This window comes from Lucilia cuprina, chromosome 2, assembly GCF_022045245.1.
Source record: "Lucilia cuprina isolate Lc7/37 chromosome 2, ASM2204524v1, whole genome shotgun sequence".
NCBI lineage: Eukaryota > Metazoa > Arthropoda > Insecta > Diptera > Calliphoridae > Lucilia > Lucilia cuprina.
In genome coordinates this window covers 3,955,431-3,974,846 of record NC_060950.1, presented here as the reverse complement: position 1 = coordinate 3,974,846, position 19,416 = coordinate 3,955,431, and the positions used below count along the sequence as shown (strand labels likewise).

At 29.5% G+C, this 19,416-nt stretch overlaps 4 protein-coding genes across 5 annotated transcripts in view; 2 read left to right on the top strand and 2 right to left on the bottom strand.

Moving 5' to 3' along the window:
* Window positions 1-80: 80 nt before the first annotated feature.
* On the top strand, window positions 81-2,325 carry LOC111681397 (brachyurin). Its single transcript, XM_023443162.2, has 2 exons — window positions 81-1,210; window positions 1,269-2,325. Exons 1-2 carry the CDS (start codon window positions 780-782, stop codon window positions 1,855-1,857), a joined length of 1,020 nt encoding a protein of 339 aa, XP_023298930.2. The 5' UTR covers window positions 81-779; the 3' UTR covers window positions 1,858-2,325.
* On the bottom strand, window positions 1,906-7,245 carry LOC111681407 (DNA-directed RNA polymerase, mitochondrial). The gene is made up of 12 exons (XM_023443174.2): window positions 6,794-7,245; window positions 6,587-6,715; window positions 6,101-6,521; window positions 5,885-6,028; window positions 5,062-5,821; window positions 4,734-4,996; window positions 4,299-4,673; window positions 4,089-4,230; window positions 3,903-4,010; window positions 3,606-3,836; window positions 2,314-3,536; window positions 1,906-2,254 (listed from the first exon to the last, which is right to left on the bottom strand). Exons 1-12 carry the CDS (start codon window positions 7,086-7,088, stop codon window positions 2,125-2,127), a joined length of 4,221 nt encoding a protein of 1,406 aa, XP_023298942.2. The 5' UTR covers window positions 7,089-7,245; the 3' UTR covers window positions 1,906-2,124.
* Window positions 7,246-9,753: 2,508 nt separating this feature from the next.
* On the top strand, window positions 9,754-18,284 carry LOC111681393. Its single transcript, XM_023443158.2, has 5 exons — window positions 9,754-9,841; window positions 13,071-13,253; window positions 15,913-16,132; window positions 16,331-16,925; window positions 17,170-18,284. The coding sequence occupies exons 2-5, from the start codon at window positions 13,174-13,176 to the stop codon at window positions 17,943-17,945; spliced, it is 1,671 nt and encodes a 556-aa protein (XP_023298926.2). The 5' UTR covers window positions 9,754-9,841; window positions 13,071-13,173; the 3' UTR covers window positions 17,946-18,284.
* Window positions 18,285-18,471: 187 nt separating this feature from the next.
* The window catches only part of LOC111681395, a 2,631-nt gene continuing 1,686 nt past the window's right edge, over window positions 18,472-19,416 (bottom strand). For both annotated transcript variants that reach the window (XM_023443160.2, XM_023443161.2), the window contains exon 3: window positions 18,472-19,185. In XM_023443160.2, coding sequence (XP_023298928.2) covers window positions 18,847-19,185 — 339 coding nt within the window. In that variant the 3' untranslated portion in view covers window positions 18,472-18,846. The remainder of the gene's footprint in view (window positions 19,186-19,416) is intronic.

Below are 19,416 nucleotides of genomic sequence, written 5' to 3'. Positions count from 1 at the left end.
ACCAAATGTCATTGAATTATCTTCAAAATTGCGACCTGTAGTTTGATAACAAGGTTTATATGGACGGATGGACATAGCTAAATCGACTCAGAAAATGATCCTGAGCCGATTGGTATACTTTATGAGGGGTATAGTACCAATATTATTGTGCGTTGCAAACATCAGCACAAACCCAATATAACCTTCCACTAAAGTGAAGTAGGGTATAGCAAGTGTTTATTGTATAAAATATATAAAATATCAGTGGTTCTTAATAGAGTTCTATGAAACGATTTTGGAACAATTGACTTTTTGAAGTTATTGACGTTTTTGATAAATCAAAGTAAATCCACAAAAACAAGGGTTCTATAAATGTAGATTTGAATAAAAGAATTTTTATCGAAAAATGTTGAACTCGAGTATTTTGTTCAAAATATTCGATTATCTTTATTGGGAAAATTAAAGCAAATCCAGTTTCCTTCCAGTCCTCTTGTGAACTGTGCTATTCGATATTGAAATAGAAATCTACTATTAAGATTAATAACGAAATCGAATTCGATCACATATTCGCTTTGAATTTAAATTCAATACAACAAAGTTGATCACATCGATCAACAAACTGATAGGAATTGACAAAAATTAAAAATTTCTCTTAAAGTTTAAATTATTTGAGAAATCATGTAATTGCTGCTAAGAGCAAACTATGTTTTTAACTATAAACATAAGAACTTTAGTAGACTGTTGCATATAAGAAGATAATTTTTCACTCCAGAGCCAACAGTCGTGTTCATAATGTTTATATGAGATTATATGTTGTCGCCAGCCGTCATCCAATTATGAAGTTAAACATTACAATTGTTGTTAGCTTTCTTAATCTAATACTAATAATGCTAACAATAGCTAAAGCTAATCGCTATCAAAAGACACAATCCTACGGTAACAATCGTTCTCAAAGAGGTCGAACTAGCACGCGTAGAGGACCGTGGGAAGGATTTCCAAATTGGCCGGGTAGAGAGGAAGATTATATAGCCGACAATTGGAGGCGTAAATGTGCGAAATATGACATAGCCAGTTCAGTTAAAAGTTACATTACCGGAGGTATCAAAGCCGAAATGAATATGTTTCCCTATTTAGTGGGTCTACTAATGTACCAGCCACCGAGAGTATATCAATGTGGTGGTACTTTAATAACAGAGCGTTATGTTTTAACAGCGGCTCATTGTTTGTACAGGTAAAGTAATGTTAAATAAACTTTAAGTGAAAGTTAAATAGTTTGTTATTTTATAAAGAACTATTGAGGCTCGGGTGTATTTGGGTTCATATATTTATGCAGATGCTGGAACTGCGGCAGCTGTATACAACGTCACTGCCCGTGATTTTATCATACATGAACGTTATGGTCTTCAGGGTTTTAATGATGATATTGCTTTGATTAATCTACAAAAGCCGGTCACTTTAACGGATAAAATAAGATTAATAACTTTAGCTCCCAGCTATATGACTCAAATCTATTTACAAGGTGAAATTGTGACCGCCGCTGGTTGGGGTCGTATTAGCGACAATAATACCAAATTAAATGTGGATCTTTATTATACGGACACTCGCGTCATAGGCTATGAGAAGTGTATGTGTTATTATTTACCCGGATTAGTAAGTAGACGAGCACATATATGTGTCGACGGCACTGGAGGTCGTGGCAGTTGTGATGGTGATTCGGGTGGACCTTTGGTGTTTAAACACAAAGATATGGATTATCAAGTGGGAGTGACAGCTTTTGGCAGTGCGGGCGGTTGTGAAATTGGCTTTCCCACGGTATACTCTAGAATAACCAACTATTTGAGTTGGATTTCCCGAAAAACTGGTTTAAAGTTGCAATAAACGTACACAAGTGTTTTTAAAATTTGCAATTTTTTTCCATATTTTTTATTAATTTTTTTTTTTATAAATAAATTCTTACAAAGAACATTTTCTCATAAAAATACTTAACCAATTAGTTTTATTTTTTGTGTAATACAAAAAAATTATAGAAAAATTTCAAGAATCTTGTATTGTTTCGAAATTTCTGTTGTATAATGCTTAGAAAAAACTAATAACAAAATACTAATTGTAATAGCCAATAAATAACTAACTAAAAATATGTACTGTTCAACTGAAAAAGTATATGGAGTCAAGAACATTGCGTAAATCGAAATCACCTTTTTGAGGCATTTGGCAGAGCACACGATTTAAATGACGTTTCGAAAGATCTTCGGCGGAATCATCATGAGAAAAATCACTGTAAATGATAAAAATTATAAAAAATAATTCTAAGATATTTGTGTTAATATACGTTACCTTTCTTTGAAACTGTATTTCTCCTTAAGGAACTGAGATAGATCTTCTAAAATAGCTTGAGAATGTAAGGCAACAAATTGTTCTCGACATATTTTATTTAGCTGCGGCACGGTGCAGGCATGTGTCCAGAAACAATCGTGCACCGAAACGAAAGTTAAGCCCTCACGTTCACAGTGCAGCGAAGTCAACATCATGTGTGAAGAATCCAGCGAATGTATGAAATTGGGAGGGAAGGCATTTTTCTGTTTCATAACATTGGGTTTCTCATACATATCGGTAGCCATGGTTTCTGATACTCGTATATTTGTTCTTTGGGTATGTTTGAATTCTTGTCTATTGTAAGGCTGTACTACGGGCAAACCTAAAGGTGTTACCCATTCTACATTCTTACCGCATACACCCGATATAAGGCGGGCACATTCCGTAAACCAATCTTGTATTTCACGGGTAGAGGTAAACATTTCACGCAAACTTTCAAATGTTTTGGTGGTCAAGTAGGTGGATGCAGGCCATACCCAATCTTTGGGGAAATCATCAATGTCTTTTAGTTGTCTAGCAATTTGTAATCTAGCGCCATATCTGGTCACTCCATAAACAGTAGTCATCACAGTTTGTTTAATAACTTTACGCCTCACAAAACCATCCAGCGCCTGCGCTACATGAAGACCATTTTCAGCATCCTGTTTACGGGTCTTTTCAACCAACGACGCTACAGCACTGTAAACATCTTGAGGTATAGGTGCCGGTGCTAGATTCACACTATGTGCTCCAGCTTTATCACGACCCAAAGCAGCATAATGTTGCAAACCATTGCATGAGCCGTCTTGATGTATGGGAAAACGACTTAAATACTCTTCGGGATTTGGTGATCTATATACTTTAGCAATTTCCATGCAACAAGCCAATGTCTGCCAAGGTTCATCAGATTTGGTCCACCATTTGCGACCATTAAGTGGATTATCTGCAGAATCTAATATGTCTGGCATAACTTCTTCAGCATACAGCAGACGTTCTCTAACAGAGTCACGTTTCTTAAGTCCAGTGAGATTAATACAATGTAATTTTAGCCAACTAAAACCGTCCACACCTAAAGGTTGAGGCTGATCAAAAATAAGCATAGAACGTGCCAGATCAGAACCTAAATGATTGAGATGAGGTGGTACGGGATAAACACGACCTCTGAAATCCATATTGTGCGGCAGCCAGAAAACTTTATCGCGGTACTATTTGTGGATTAAAGAAAACCATTTAATTACAAATTTTATTCCCATTTCAAGCATTTAAATACTTACATGATTTGCTAGAGACAGACGATACAAAGTATCACACCATAAACTGTACATTTCAGCTTGTTTACGTCTATGACCCATTTTTTCTTTAAATAATTTGGCGCGTTCTGCATTCGTTATTGTGGCATCTTTTTCAGGTATGGATGGTAGGGCTGGCAGAGAACTGGGAGGCTGTGGTACATCCAATTTATCATTGCCACCATTTTGGAAAACTTCGATTATTACATCTAATATCTATATGAAAAGAATAAGTAAATATAACATTATAACATATATGATTATAAAAGATTTTTAACTTACATCTGTATTTACTCGCCAGGGTATGCTAGCCAATTGATTTAGAGAGTCTAGGGCAGGATATATATTTTGTGAGGGCATGTTATTAATACGTTCCCATTGTTGTATGGCCTGTAAACACATTTTTTTATTTATTAAACAATATTCAATAGAATATTTTCAGTAAAATTGTTGAGTATGAAAACTTACTTGATGAGGTAGACGAATTAAATCAGATTTATTTAAAAGATATCCACCATTATGTGGAGTACTCCAGGGTTGTGGCGGACAAAGCATAGGTACAAGATTCGAATCAAATGTTAAAGTTTGTTGGCGTGAAGCTCGTAATAATCTGAAAATGAAAATAAACCAAATGTAAAATAAACTAAATTTTTCTAATTAGAAATTATCTTAACTTACCTGGCCAATACCGGATGAGGTTTAACCTCTTCCTTAACCAATCTACCCTGATTGCGGAATAAAGTATAGAAGGCTGGTAGCAAGTTTTGTTGTTTAGTCTTTTGTTTTTGGCGCATAACAAAAGCATCAATTTTAATGTCACGCATTAATATATTATACAGAAAACGTCCAACACCCGTCAACACATTCGAAGGCCAAGCTACTTCTCTTATATCCATGCTAGGTCCTGATATGCGTTCTTTATGCACCAAACGCTGCCAAATTTGTCGAGTATTATCACTGGTATTACCATGATCCCAGACATCACAGTAAGCGCTATAAATATCGCCTATCTTTTCTAAGGTACCATTCTTCTTTTTCTGTTCAATTTGGTAACTGAAATAGAAACAATTATTTATTGTACATACATCTTATTGCACCAAGGCTATTAATTACCGTTGCTGTACTTTTTGTCCCAACTCTTTGTATAATTGACCTACAGTAGGACTAAAAGTTTCAGAACCCTCGGCCAATTTATAGATTTCTTTTATTAAAATATCTGCATATTCTGAAGTATCTAAAGTCTTTAAGTAGGTATAATAATTCATATAACCTTGGGGTTTATAGCGTACTTGTGCCTTTAATGTATTTAAATCCCTAACAATAGCATTGCTAATTTGGGAACGCCATAAAGTTTCTAAATCCTTTAGCTTTTCACGCTATAAAGATGAAATAAAAAACATTCATAATAGAAAAATCTGTAAAAATAATCGTTTTTACTTACACAATGTTCAGCATTAGAAAATTCTTTAGATTTTTCAATGGACTTTATTGTTATACAACCATCCAATTCAATCTTTAATTGTTCCCTAGCCATTTCCTCCAATTGCTGTTTATTATAGCCCAATTTGGAATTCATAATCTCAGAGCCATCAATAGTATCCTTTGAGGCTTTGTTATCAAATACTTTCTCATCAGCAGACAAAACTTTTTCATTTAATTTGTTGAGTAAAGGATTATTGTATTCCAAAACAGGAGGTGTATAAACAGGTTCAAATTCAGGCAGCACTCTTTGTATGGCATCTAAAGCAATGTCTCGTTGATCAGCTATAAATTTCGATTTATCCATAATTTGATTTAGTGTTAACCCCATGTCTTCAGCTTTTTTAATATACATTTTTATTTTCTCCGTATTATCCGGTGACATTTCCAGACGACCCAAACACTCAAAGATGGCAGCAAATGTTTGTTCATTAAATTTCAAGCCATCCTCTTCAATCAAATTGAAAATATCACGAAAACGTTCAAATGATCCCTTTTCAGCATAGCCATGCAGTAAAATATTATACAAATCTATGGTGATTAAATTATTTGTAGCACTATGTTTTTGGGCTCTTTGGCGATAAGTTAGCAGAGTTGAGAGGCCGCGATTTTGTAAGCCCACCGAAACACAAACATTTAAATACGTAGTGAGATTAAGGCGTAAGGCTCTTTCTTTGGCTAAACGTTCTTGCAGTTCATTATGATGGACTTTGGATTTAAATCTGAAATATAAAAATAATTAATATTAAAAGAAATTAAAAAGTTTTTTGTCATTTGTTACATACCTGGGTTTAGATTTCTCTGTAACTGTAGCTATTTTTTGTTGACTTTTTATAACAGGTCCATCTATGATATCGGGTGATACGTAAGGTTCAGGTGAGTCTAAAGGATCGATGTCTTCCTCCAAAGCAAGCTTTGCTGCATTCATACTAAAAATTAAAACAACATATTTTTTTTAATGATCCCTTTTCGAATTTTTCAAAAATTTTCAATTAACTTACCTATAGGCATCATTTTCAATATGATCATGCTCTAGACTCTCAATAATATCTCGAAAATTATGAAAACTTTTAATAATTTGTTGTATTTGTTCAGGATTATTGAGAATTTGTTGCGATTTCATTTCTTCATCTTTGCCAAAGAAAATCATGGGTTTATCATCATAACAGCCGGCTTCCAAAAGACTACTATCCAAAGCTTCCATATTAATCTTTTGATACTCAATGGGTTGTAGCAGTGTTGAAGCTGGCTTTACTACGGTTTTACTCAATTTCTCTGCTGTTGTCTTGGGTTTTGCCTTTTGTTTTCTGTTAGCTATTTTCTTTAGAATTTCCTGTTGAGTTTTGGTAATGAAATCCTGTAGCTTTTTGGCCTTTAAACGTTTAACACGAGATTTACGCTCATTGGCGGCAGTATCGGTCACTAAAACAACAACAAAATTTTAAATAATTATTTAACTAACACTAACAAATAGACAAGCAACTAACCTTCTAAATGTTCCACATATTTAGAGTAGCGAGGTTTTCGAAATTTTTTCTTCTTTTTTACTTCGGCCGCCTCAACATTTGTTGGTGTTGTGGATTGTAAACGGACAGTTGAAATTAAGGCTGCAGCATCTTATGAAAAAAATTAAATAATAATCACGTCATTTCTTATGAAAATATCTATTTTTATATAGTATAACACTAACTCACCTCTACTTGTTGTAGCTAAGACATTCTCAACAATTCCTTGGCTTTTAACTATAGGTTTCTTGAAATGGAAATGTTGCGTGTTTTGCTGCAGATGACAATAAACGGCTTTCTGGTGATCATTGTTTATGGCTTGATATCTAGCCGGTTGCAATAGAAATGCATTTGCTTCAGGTCTACCAACAATTCCACCACCACTACCAATATCTTTGAGACCCACCACATGTTTTTTATGTCCATACACAGCTAAACGACAATTTTCTATGGCCACGCGATTGATCGTTAATAAACGATACATTTTTCTTTTAACTTATTAACAAATTCATCAATTTATACTTATTATTTATCGTTTTTTGTTTATTTTTATTTAGTTAATTTACTTTATTCGCTTGCATAACCGTTAAATTGTAGCGCAGAATATCAAAAAACTTCAAGAAAAACATTGCGCAGTTTGACAATCACATGGCAATAACAATCCCGAAGTTGGTTGCAGTTGTCAGTTCAATGTGTTTAGTGTGGCAATACTATTTGATAGGTTTCTGATATGGCAATGCTGTTGTAATAGGCTGTTAGTTTTAAGAAGGGATTTAAATTAAATGTGGTATCATTTTTAAACAATCTTGAGAGATTTAATATTTTTAAATTAATATTTTAAAAATAAAAATTTTTATTGTACAATAAGAAATTACAATCTTTAGTAAATTTTAAAGATTACTTGACTATTTATTTAATTTATATTAAAAATTCTTTTTTTTTTATTCTTTGGTGTTTTATTTATTGAAATTCTATAGTCTAGTCTAGTTATTAGACTAGTCGATAATAATGGCAATATAATAATGTCAAACTAGACAATACAAAATATAGTAGACTAGAGAATACACTAGACCATAAACACCACAATATACTAGTTTATAGACTAGACAACAGATAAGTCTAGACTCATATACAATAGTTAATAAACTAGTCAGTCAATAAACTAGTCCATATCAGACAATATACTAAACCACAGACTAGACAATAGCATAGTATATAGATTAGGCAAAAGGCTAGTCCATAGAATAGACTGTATACTGGCTAGTCCATAGACCAGACAATAGGCTAGTCCATAGACTAGATAATAGGCTAGTCCATAGACTAGATAATAGACTACTACATAGAATAGATTAGATTGGTCATTAGTTTATAAAAAAGACTAGTTTATAAACCCGACTATAGACTAGACAAAAGTCTAACATATAGACTATATACTACTTTTTAGATGTACTAGATAATTATTGCAATATTGATTGCTTTTGTAAAAGGTTGTCTGTAACTGGATGTTTTTCCCTGGGGAAAATCTTTGGCTGATTGAGAATTGTGTCGTTCCGAAACGGAGATCCAATTGTCGTGTGAACGATTGCAATATCCTGATGAAGATCAATTAGGTATCAAAATTATTCCCCAAACCCTTAACTATAATTTAGTTAAAACACATAAATTTGATAAAACTGCGAGTCCATAACTATATACATACATATGTATTAAGTAAACTTATTTACTAATAAGTCGATTTTAAATTCAATGGAAAATATTTTTATTATTCTCATCATATTTGCTTCAATTTTAAAACAATTAATTAATATTATTTTTTATTGTTCTTTTTTGTTTAATGCAGCTTCTCTAAAGAATGCTCTACAAGTACATTTTCCTGGTAAAATATGTATATAAAATAAATTTTACCTAATCTTCTATGTACAAGTAGTTTTTTAATGGCTTTAAGACATGCATATGTTTAATATAATGGCAATTAATCATTTCTATTCATTTTTTCCTAATTTTCAATTTTATTTTCCATTAAATGAACATATCCGTAAGAGCATATTGTTAATAGAATGAAATTACTTATTTAATTCAAATAATGATGGTGTCTCACATAAAGAACATGTGCAGCTAGAAGCACTACTTCAATTGGGTAGTTTGAAGTTGTTGTAAAATAGAAAATGGGAAGTAAATGTACTTTCACACTTGAAATTTTATTGAAATTTTTTTTAATGAGTTTTTTTCCCAAACGATTAAAATTGAAGAAAATAAATGTTAATTATAACATAAACAATCAATTAAGATATTTGGGCATGTCACAGTTTGCAATGGTTGTTAGAAAATTAAAACAAATTTTTAAATTTATTGTTTTTAGTTAAGTTTTAAGTTTTTTAAGTTTTTTTTTTAATTTCATATTTGTATTGAAAATTTTTTTACACAAAAACTTCTTTTTGCCAAAATATTATCTCTCTTCAATTGCAGAGAGAACAACGATCCTCTATAAGGATAAAAAACTTTAAATAAATATACGACTAAACAAAAAACTAATTAATAAAGATTTGAATTTGTATGTGTAAAAATATTCATTTGTATTATTTATAGAACTTTAATTGCGCATTTCTACTCAAATCTCTGTGAATTTAGTTTCTCTTCAAAATAATAATGAAACGATCAATAAAAACTCCCACACTGTTTTTTTGACATTAAAATAAAACTGCATTTCTTTATTCATTGTTCTTAATTTCTGTTTTGAAAAATCTAATGATAATGCCGGCTAAAGATATGCCCGAATACATGAATGCATCCATATACTCTTGCTTAAGAGCAAGATCAATTTTATTATTACTTACTCTTTCTTCTGCTCTTGCTCAAATACACGAAGGGACACACATTACAATAATTTACTCCAGCCACGAGTAGTAGACAGTCAACAACCAAAAAGATCTTTTAAAAAGCAAAGACATTTCTGAATGAACTTTATTCGTATTCTAGATCTGGTGGCTTACAGTTAGTTATTGATGATAAGAAAACGGGCATAAAAGTGAAAATAAATTTAAGAAACGTTAAAAAAATAAAAAAAAAAACAAATTAAGAACGATTTAAAAATACGCATAAATAAGGAAAAAAATAAAATATTTTTTCAAAACAAAAATAAAATAATTAGAAGAAATATTATAAGAAATCTTATAAAAAAAATCACAAACAAGTAACAAGTGCTACATATAATTTTTTTAAAAAAAATATATATTTGTTGTAAGTATTAAATAATACAAAATTCTTATTAAAAAGTTATCGCCTAATGGTCGCATATATTTGATAATTGTAAATCTCATTTAGCTTTTGATTCCACTACGCTTTTATATGTTTTTTTTGCAAATTAAAAAAAATGTTTTTTGTTTTATTTTGTTTAACTATTGCTTTGATGAAAATACATCATCATTTATCAACCTTTTGACCTATTTCTATAATATATTTAAAACCATATTCTAAAATCATTGATAAGTTTTTATTTTCTCATTTTTTCTAAATCAGGTTAGTGTTACTGTTTCAGAATTGTTTTGGAATTAATAGATTTTCATATAATTTATAAAATAAGTTTAGAATTGAATATAATATTGCAATATTTGTTTTGTTTTAAATACCATGAAATGTACTATATATTATTTATAAATTGTCACATTTTTTTCAATTCATTAGAGTGATTATATACATTTGTATATTAAAGTATTTAAATAGATTAAAATATTAAGAGTGTATTGAAATTTTGCTATTTGAATGAAAAAATTTTTCAAAACAAATGCAATATTTTATAATATCCTTATTCAAATGATTGGTCTTTATTACTGTGAAAAATCCGTATTATAAAATTTGAACTGTTAAAGTAAAATTTATGCCAGACCATCTATACCCAGTGTGCTTTGCTACCCTAAAAGCAATAAAAATATAAAATAGTTTTCCAGATATAAAATTTTTTACCAAATAAATATATAAAAACTTTAATAGTTTTCCAGATATACAATTTTTTACATATGGGAAACGCAATGTTTTTCCAAACGCTAATAAGGATTTCAGTGAAAGCTAAGAAAAATGTTAATAATAATGTATAGTTTCTCCGTTAATAATAAAGTCCCTCGTGCAAAATTTGAAAAAATCTATTGCTATTAGTTTCACAGAAAACATATTTTTTGTATTTAATTTATAATGGAAGTGTCGCTTCCTCATTGGTAGTCCGCTAATTTATAACCAAAATGGATGTTAAAGTTCTTCGTGCAACATTGGACGATTTTATCTCTAATAATTTTTGTATTTAATTAATTTGGGAAAAAATAAGGATTATTACTGCTGTACTTTCTGAGATATACTAATTTAATATTTTCTTAATATGGGTGCTGCCACGCCCACTATAGCCATTCAGCCCATTTTATCCACAAATATTCGTATAGATTGCAAAGTTGTCCATGCAAATTTTTTTCAAAAAATAAAACAGCCTATTTCTTCCAGGCATACAGAAATACACAGGGAGAATTTTAATATAATCGGTTTAGTTGACTTAAATATATATTTATAAAAATTTTCGAAACACACAAAAACAATTTATATAATTATTATAAAGTAAAGCGAGGTGATGGTATTTACGAAACAACCGCCTTAAATTTTTGCATTAAAATTTTGTAATTTTTCAAAGTTTTTCCGAAACATTTTACCACTTTTTACATACATCCGGAAAAGTTTTATATCAAATCGCGTATAATTTTTACATCATATGTATGTCTATATTCTGAGTTCTTATATACGAAAAGATTGATAAATCGACTGCGCTGATTTATCAATCTTTTCGTATGTATGTACGTTAAAATCAGTTTTCGGAAGACACCGGATAACTGTGTGATCTAAATCTTCAATAATTTATGTTTAAAATTTGTCTATCCATTAATAACAGAGATATTTAGAAAAATCTTTTAGAAGCTATAGCAGCTATTTTAACAAGTGGTTTCTTTTGTTCAGTTATTAAAGATTCGGCATAGTAATATAATAAAATATCTTAGGAATAAAAGTATTAGTTTGGAACATTTCAGAACGAATTAAAAACTGCCTTTTCCAACTAAACAAAGGGTTTTGTATAATGTATAATCTATCCATCTGTAAAGCCAGCGTATGATAGTTTTAAAAATATTGTTGCTCCATAAATCGCATGTGATGCTAATTTTGGATAAATAACCAGAAAATGACTTTTAGACCCATTTTTGCAACTTGTTAATAACTAAAGGTAGGATCTTTTATTACTTTCTAAGTTCAGACTATTACATATTTGAAACACACCAAGTATATTTTTTAGTAGAATTTATATGTTTTGGAAATACTACACACCTGGTACCAAATTGACACCAAACTGTTTATGTTTCTATTAAAACTTGCGTTTTCCACATTACATAGTGTTGTCGTACGTATGTATATACTTTGACTTTGTCAACAGATGTTATTGGAAAATTATAAACAATTTGGTACCAGGCGTATTCTTCTTAAATATAAAATCATTTGCGTATTTAGTTTTTTAGAAAAAAAATTATTTAATGGAACTTCTTAAAGTTTTACTAAAATTGTAAAAACATTATAATAACTGCGGAATTGAATTAGGAATGTGTGACAAGACTAAATATTTTAACCATAAACGCTAGATTTTTATTTATTAACATAAATATTTAAACATTTTCAATATCTCTTTGTTAAATTTGGCAAACAATTAGTGTGAGAAAATTAATTAAAATAAACATTATTATTAAAATATTTATAAACGCTTTTTATTATAAATAATATTCCAGAACCAGAAATAAACATGCAATTCCTGTATACAAATAAATAAAATAAATAAATATTATTAAATATTTATAAAAATTCACTGCCAGTTATTATATAAATATTTATAATAATATTTCTTTGTTGACGATAGCAGCCATATGCAAGAGTTATCATACGTAAGATGTAAATTATTACATTATATTTTAATAATTTTAATAAAACAATAAATTATAACAATTTAAAATAAACAAAGCCAATGATTGGAAAAGGAAGACATAAACCACACACACACACAAAGTAATAAATTAAATTTAAAACGAACTGGGTCGATATTTTTTGAAAAAAATGCAATTTTCAAATTTTCAAAAACGTTTATTTTTTTTCTACTACATAATGTAATGTATGAATTAATTTTCTACATATGTTTAGTTATTTAAAAATGTTTATGTCATGTGCTGCTGTTCTACATAAATAAATTTATTTAAAATTTTCTATTTTTTAGAAATAAAATTTTTGGATAATCACACAAGCACATAAAGAAAACCCCAATAAATGCATTTTTATTTTTAGTTTTTTTTTTTATAATTTAAAATGCTTTAGTTTAAGTTAGTCGTCTATTAAAAAAAAATCAATCAATTGCAATTATACATGATTTTTATAAATTTTATAATTGTTTTTTTTTCAGTAACGCATAATTGATGACGAATTGAATAGAACGAAGGAAATCATCATCATATTTCAACAACATCATCAAATTTCAATTGCATACATTACGCCCTCTTTCAACAATGAACCAACAAATTATTCGAATATTATTTTTAACCCTAATTGGTCTCAGTTTAGTGGAGTTAACACCAGCTCAAGTCACGTAAGTACCATTTAAAAGAAAATAATACTATTTATAATTAGTAGACATAGACATAGTATTAATATGCTTTAATACTACAAAAAAACTTTGAAAGAACTCTTTCAATAAATTTGTATTAAAAAATATGTTTTAAATTCACAATTTTTTTATAATAATTTATAATGTTCAATATCAATTAAATATATCATATACGAAGATCGTGTCAACATTTTATTTAAATATTGAAATTTATTACAGTTTAGTTAAAATCATAGATTAAATTGCTATTTTAATTGAAATAGTTCATTAATTAAAACTAAAACTGCATAAACAAAGATTAGTTCAGTGACTTTAATTTGTAAATTTGTTTTCCCATCCTTTTATTCACAAAAAGCAGTAATATTAAATAAATGCTGCACAGATCGTTTAAAATAAAATAGAAGAGATAGTTTCTATATTAACTCTCATGGAAGCATATGGTTCATTACAAAGCTATGAACGTTTAAGTCGTTTTATGATATCTTAATTACAGAACTGAATAGAACTAGAACCGAACTACAACAGAACTAGAATAGAACTAGAACCGAACTAGAACAGAACTAGAACAGAACTAGAACAGAACTAGAACAGAACTAGAACAGAACTAGAACAGAACTAGAACAGAACTAGAACAGAACTAGAACAGAACTAGAACAGAACTAGAACAGAACTAGAACAGAACTAGAACAGAACTAGAACAGAACTACAACAGAACTAGAATAGAACTAGAACAGAACCAGAACTAGAACAGAACTAGAAAAAAATCCGGAACAGAACTAGAACAGAATTAGAACAGAACTAGAACAGAACTAGAACAGAACTAGAACAGAACTAGAACAGAACTAGAACAGAACTAGAACAGAACTAGAACAGAACTAGAACAAAACTAGAACAGAACTAGAATAGAACTACAACAGAACTAGAACAGAACTAGAACAGAACTAGAACAGAACTAGAACAGAACTAGAACAGAACTAAAACAGAACTAGAACAGAACTAAAACAGAACTAGAACAGAACTAGAACAGAACTAGAACAGAACTAGAACTGAACTAGCACAGAACTAGAACTGAACTAGCACAGAACTAGAACTGAACTAGCACGGAACTAGAACTAACGCTGAACTAACACTGAACCAGAATTGAACTTGAACTGACTAGAACAGAATAACAGAATTAGAATGCAGTTTTTTCAATTTACATATTTAGCTAGCACTCCTTTATCAATCAATAATACAAACGAGCATTTAAAAGAAGTCAATGCCATCACAAGTAGAGTAAATTAATTCAAATGTTTTTCTAATTTCCCATTGGTTTACTCCTCTTAAATATGTAGGCAATTATTAGGGCAACAACTATTTAGAAGATTTTATTTTAAATTGAAGTATTTATTATAGATTTGTCGGTTTTCCTTTTCAAGATATTTTATAAAGAATCGATTTTCTTTCAAACTTTTAAATTAATAGCTTTCATAGATTTATATTCATAAAGATTTCAAATAAAGTTTAACTATATTTGAACTATAAAAATAAATAAAACTATTGATTTTAATAAACTTCTTTTACAATTGATTCTTTTCTCTGCAACATGTACATAATGCAACATTCAACGAAAGAGTGGCTGGCAATGCGTAGTGCCTTCCTTATAGTACTATATATCAAGTGGCACAATCATTCATTCATTCATTCATTCATTACATCATAGCGCCGCCTTGTTCAATTTTTATTTATTTTCTCTTTTTTTCTACTTCTAATAATGATGCAAAGGGCATGAACAAGATCAACAGACGCATAGAAATTATAATTATAAAAAAAATATGAATAACTTCTAAAGTCACAGACTACACAGATCCAAACAAATTGATAGATAGATGATGATCTTTGTTTTAGAACAAAAAAAGTATTGGGGGAGAGAATTGACAAAGACAAACAAATGATTTAAAGTAGATTTTCATGTTAAATTCTTTTTTTTTTTTGTGCGGAAATAAATTCTCCTCTTTCTTCTGACATTTTTCTTTTCTTTACTAATTTATCAAACTTAAAATGGGAATATTAGTTTTACTTATTGAACGTATATTTTTTTCCTATTTTCCCTTTTGTTTTAGTAAATAATAATCCATCATTGCATGTTACTTAATGCATTTCAAAAAATATGGGGTCAACTTTCTTAAGATTTTTTTGTTTGGTTTTTAAAAATAAACCATTTAAAATGCAGTCTAATTCCTAGAAACATTTTTCCATTTTTTTAATAACTTAAGAGGAGCAGTCATACAATATTTAGTTTTTTTTTCTTCTTATAATGTTGAGGGTTCTATCATGTTTGTGTCATTTTTATATTTATTTTTAGAAATTATTGTACAAATTTATATTGTACTTGTGCATTGGATGATGTTGTTGATGATGACAACGATGTTACACTATGGTGGCATCCATGCCACTTTAACGGAGTGTTGACTTGCAAATTAATGTAGAATCATTAAGAAACAAGTTACTATTAGTTGTCTTGTAAATTCTTATGATGTGGATACATATTTAGAAAATACCAAAAAAAATCTTAAATTATTAAAAATTTGTTTTTAGATTTAATTTTTTTTTTTTTATAAAATTTTAAACTTTTTTTTTCTGCTCTTTCCATTTTATTTAGTCTCGCTGATATTCGTGGCACTCTACAATCTCTTATTTATTCCTACAATCAGTTGGATAATAAATTGGAACGACATGAACATCGTGAAAGGGCCTTGGGTGAATTATTAAAAAAAGGAATGATGGCCTTACAAAAGGGTCAAAAGAATTTGGAACCTATAAATGGTATATTCTCGCGTTTAGATGAGCGCGTCAGTCAAATAGAAACAATGTTAATAGCGGTAAGTATTAAGTTAATTTTAAAAGATTTACCCATTTTGTGTTAGGCTACATAACGATTTCGATTCGAATGAAAAGATTTTCGAAAAACAATGTATTTAACATATAAATATGAAATGTTTATCTTTCGAATTGAGTTATTTTATTTTTAAAACTTAAACTTTACCAATTCCTCTTCACCCCCCCCCCCCCAACCTTAGCAAGAAGAAAAGTATAATATACAAACCGAAAAACTGGGAGAAGTTTTAGAGCGAATCTTCAAATGGATGCAGGATAATGATGAATGCTACAAACGACCACCAGTAACACCAGGTGCTGCCTTAGTAGCAGCCGTTAAACCAGCAGAGCCTGCCATACCACCATCGTTTATCAAGGATCAAGAGGAAATTAACAAAAAACTTATAACACACATGACAACGCTTACACAAAATGTTGACAAACTATTGGATGTGTCAAACAATATGCTGGAGCACACAGAAGTCGCCTTCAAAACAAGTCCTGTTACCCAAGAAAAACTATCGAAAATAGAAGATCATTTGGTTAGTTATAGTATGACTACACCAGCACCACCTCCACCAGCACCAGTTATAGTGCAAGCCAATAATACGGTATTCGAAAATAAGGTTATTAAAATGTTCGAAGATGTCAATACTGGTTTGGCTCAACTCAAGGAAACACCTGCACCAGAAATGGGTCTTTTAATGGCTGACAAAGAGTTTATACAAAGTTTAAATAATGAAACACTTAATGCTTTGGAAAATGTTAAAGCGAAAATATTAGAAGCCTCAGAAGAGGGTGAGTAAATAAATGTAGTTGTAATGTATTATTTAATCTCTATAAAATTCTTATCACTTGAACTTTTATTTGTTAGGAAAAATGTTTAATAAAATTGAATATTAATTATTTTTACCTTGAGTAGTGAAATTAACAAGTGATTTGTAATGAATGTCATATTTAGAGATTATTTTATAAGTGAATACTGATCTAAGTCTTGAATTTTATTTCGTTTTATTTTATATTTATATTATACCGTTTTCAGCTGTTACAAAAACTTCCACTGCAGTTGAAACTTACGGCAAGAATATGGCTGCAAATATTGAAACAGTCCAGAAGAATGTGGTGGACTCAGCTGAAGTCTTGGACAGATTCTATACTGAAATGAATAATAGTTATACTAAATTCAATGAAGGTCTAGAAATCTTTAATAAATTCAACAATATTCTCATGACTAATTCCGAATATGTATTGGATACACAACGTAAGGTTGAATTCGGAACAGTGCAAATTGTTCAGAAAATAAGCGACAATTTGGAAAAACAAAAAGATGAATTATTCGAAATAATGAAAGAACGTTTTGATAATGTCGACGAAATGATGATGACCAATCAAATTGAAACTATGCAAAATTTCTCATCTCTTATTGAAGCGGAAATTACACAAGTATGGCATCAAATCTCTATAATGCATGAAGAACTAAGTGATACTAAGGATCTGCTAAAGTCGGTGGATGCACGCAATGAATTAGCTGTCAATAGTACTTTTGACAGTGTCAATATAATGGGACTTAAAGTGACAGACATTAAAGATCGTATGCTAGATATGGATTCAAATTTAAATTATCTTTTGGGTAAATTATCGATAATATCACAAGAATTTAATAACATTAAAAAGGGACTGGGTGAATCACTGGTGGAATTGCATAAAACATTCGAAGAAATTCAAAATAAAATGCCACAAATATCTGCTGAACAACCAAATTTGGGAAAATATGAAACGGAATTGAAATTGTTATCGAAACGTAATATTTTAACATAAATTTCTTTATGAAATGTTAAAATTAATTTATAATAAATATATTAAAATTTAAATGAATATATGCGCCCTTGGGCATATGTAGTGTAGTGTTATTAGTAATTTAAACAAAAAAAAAAACGGCAAAATTAAGAAACAAATAATCTTAATAGTTTTTAAGTTTTAATATTGTTTTGCTTAAATTAATATTATGTTTACTAAATATTTGTATGTACGAGAGCATATTAATGCAAATTGCTTTAAATGTACTTTATTTTATTTACAAATGTATTAATTTACCAAAAAGAAAAAACAAAAAATAGGTGCCAAATAATAAATAAATAAAAATTAACAAAAACGAAATGAATAACTTTGTTTTAATTTTTGTAGTTCTTGATCATCTAAAATCTTAAAAATAAACAGTATAAATGTTCGACTTACCCAAATTTAATTCTGGAAAAGTTAGTTTTCTCCTCTTTATTTCCTTTGATATTTCAACACTTCCTCTACAACATCCTTTTCATTTTGGAAAAATAAAAACTGCAGCACATTTTTATTTTCTGCATAATTTAACTTAACAATTATTGTTATTATTTATTTTACGAAATAGTTTCTTAACAACATTTTCACTTCTTTGTTTAAGTTATTTTTTTTTTAAATTACAATTTGCTAACTTAAATATTGAACTTAACTTAAGTCATTTGTTATTTATAGTGAATATTTCTTGCACTTAACTTAAAAATAACTCACTTTTCTATAAACTCCTTTATATACATAATTAATTTTTATTTTAGAATCATATAGTTCACAGTTAAAAATAAAAAAAAAAAAACCTTTAAGAAAGCCTTAAACTCCGGCACATTCCCTCCCATACACTATATATTTAATAAACGAGGAATATAAATGAAAATATTTATAATATTAACTATTTACCCCATCTTTGTTCAACACGTGAGTATTTGTATAATATTTGGACAAAAGTTTTCACATCAAAACGTTGCCCCTTGGCGTGTAGGTGGAATTCGGTGAAACGTGTGTGCCACGGCAACATACCATATGTACATAAATTATCATCGAATATAATACTTAATTCGGGTTCTGTTAAATTCCCCAGATGTTGAGAAAGTTCCTCGCTTAAACGTTCCGTTAGTGTTGTTCTGTCTTTTAGGAGATTTTGTATTTCTGTGGTGTGTCTTTGTTCGAAGAGATCTCGACATATTTGCGCTATGAGAGATCGATTATTTTGTGGTTGGATTTCATAGATCTGCAAGAATGAATAAATTATGATTAGTAAAGTATAGTCTTCAAAATATATATACTGGGTTCAATAGGATTTAGATTGCTTTAAAGTTTACAGTCTGGTAGCATATGATGAATCTAATCTAATCTAATCTAATCTAATCTATCTATCTATCTATCTATCTATCTATCTATCTATCTATCTATCTATCTATCTATCTATCTATCTATCTATCTATCTATCTATCTATCTATC

Coding starts and splice junctions, on each gene's coding strand:
- LOC111681407 (XM_023443174.2), bottom strand. CDS start 7,088: ATGTATCGTTTATTAACGATCAATCGCGTGGCCATAGAAAATTGTCGT. Junction 4,674..4,733: donor GGACAAAAAGTACAGCAACG/GTAATTAATAGC, acceptor TTTCTATTTCAG/TTACCAAATTGAACAGAAAA. Junction 4,231..4,298: donor CCTCATCCGGTATTGGCCAG/GTAAGTTAAGAT, acceptor TTTCATTTTCAG/ATTATTACGAGCTTCACGCC.
- LOC111681397 (XM_023443162.2), top strand. CDS start 780: ATGAGATTATATGTTGTCGCCAGCCGTCATCCAATTATGAAGTTAAAC. Junction 1,211..1,268: donor GCGGCTCATTGTTTGTACAG/GTAAAGTAATGT, acceptor TATTTTATAAAG/AACTATTGAGGCTCGGGTGT.
- LOC111681393 (XM_023443158.2), top strand. CDS start 13,174: ATGAACCAACAAATTATTCGAATATTATTTTTAACCCTAATTGGTCTC. Junction 16,133..16,330: donor TAGAAACAATGTTAATAGCG/GTAAGTATTAAG, acceptor CCCCAACCTTAG/CAAGAAGAAAAGTATAATAT. Junction 16,926..17,169: donor ATTAGAAGCCTCAGAAGAGG/GTGAGTAAATAA, acceptor TACCGTTTTCAG/CTGTTACAAAAACTTCCACT.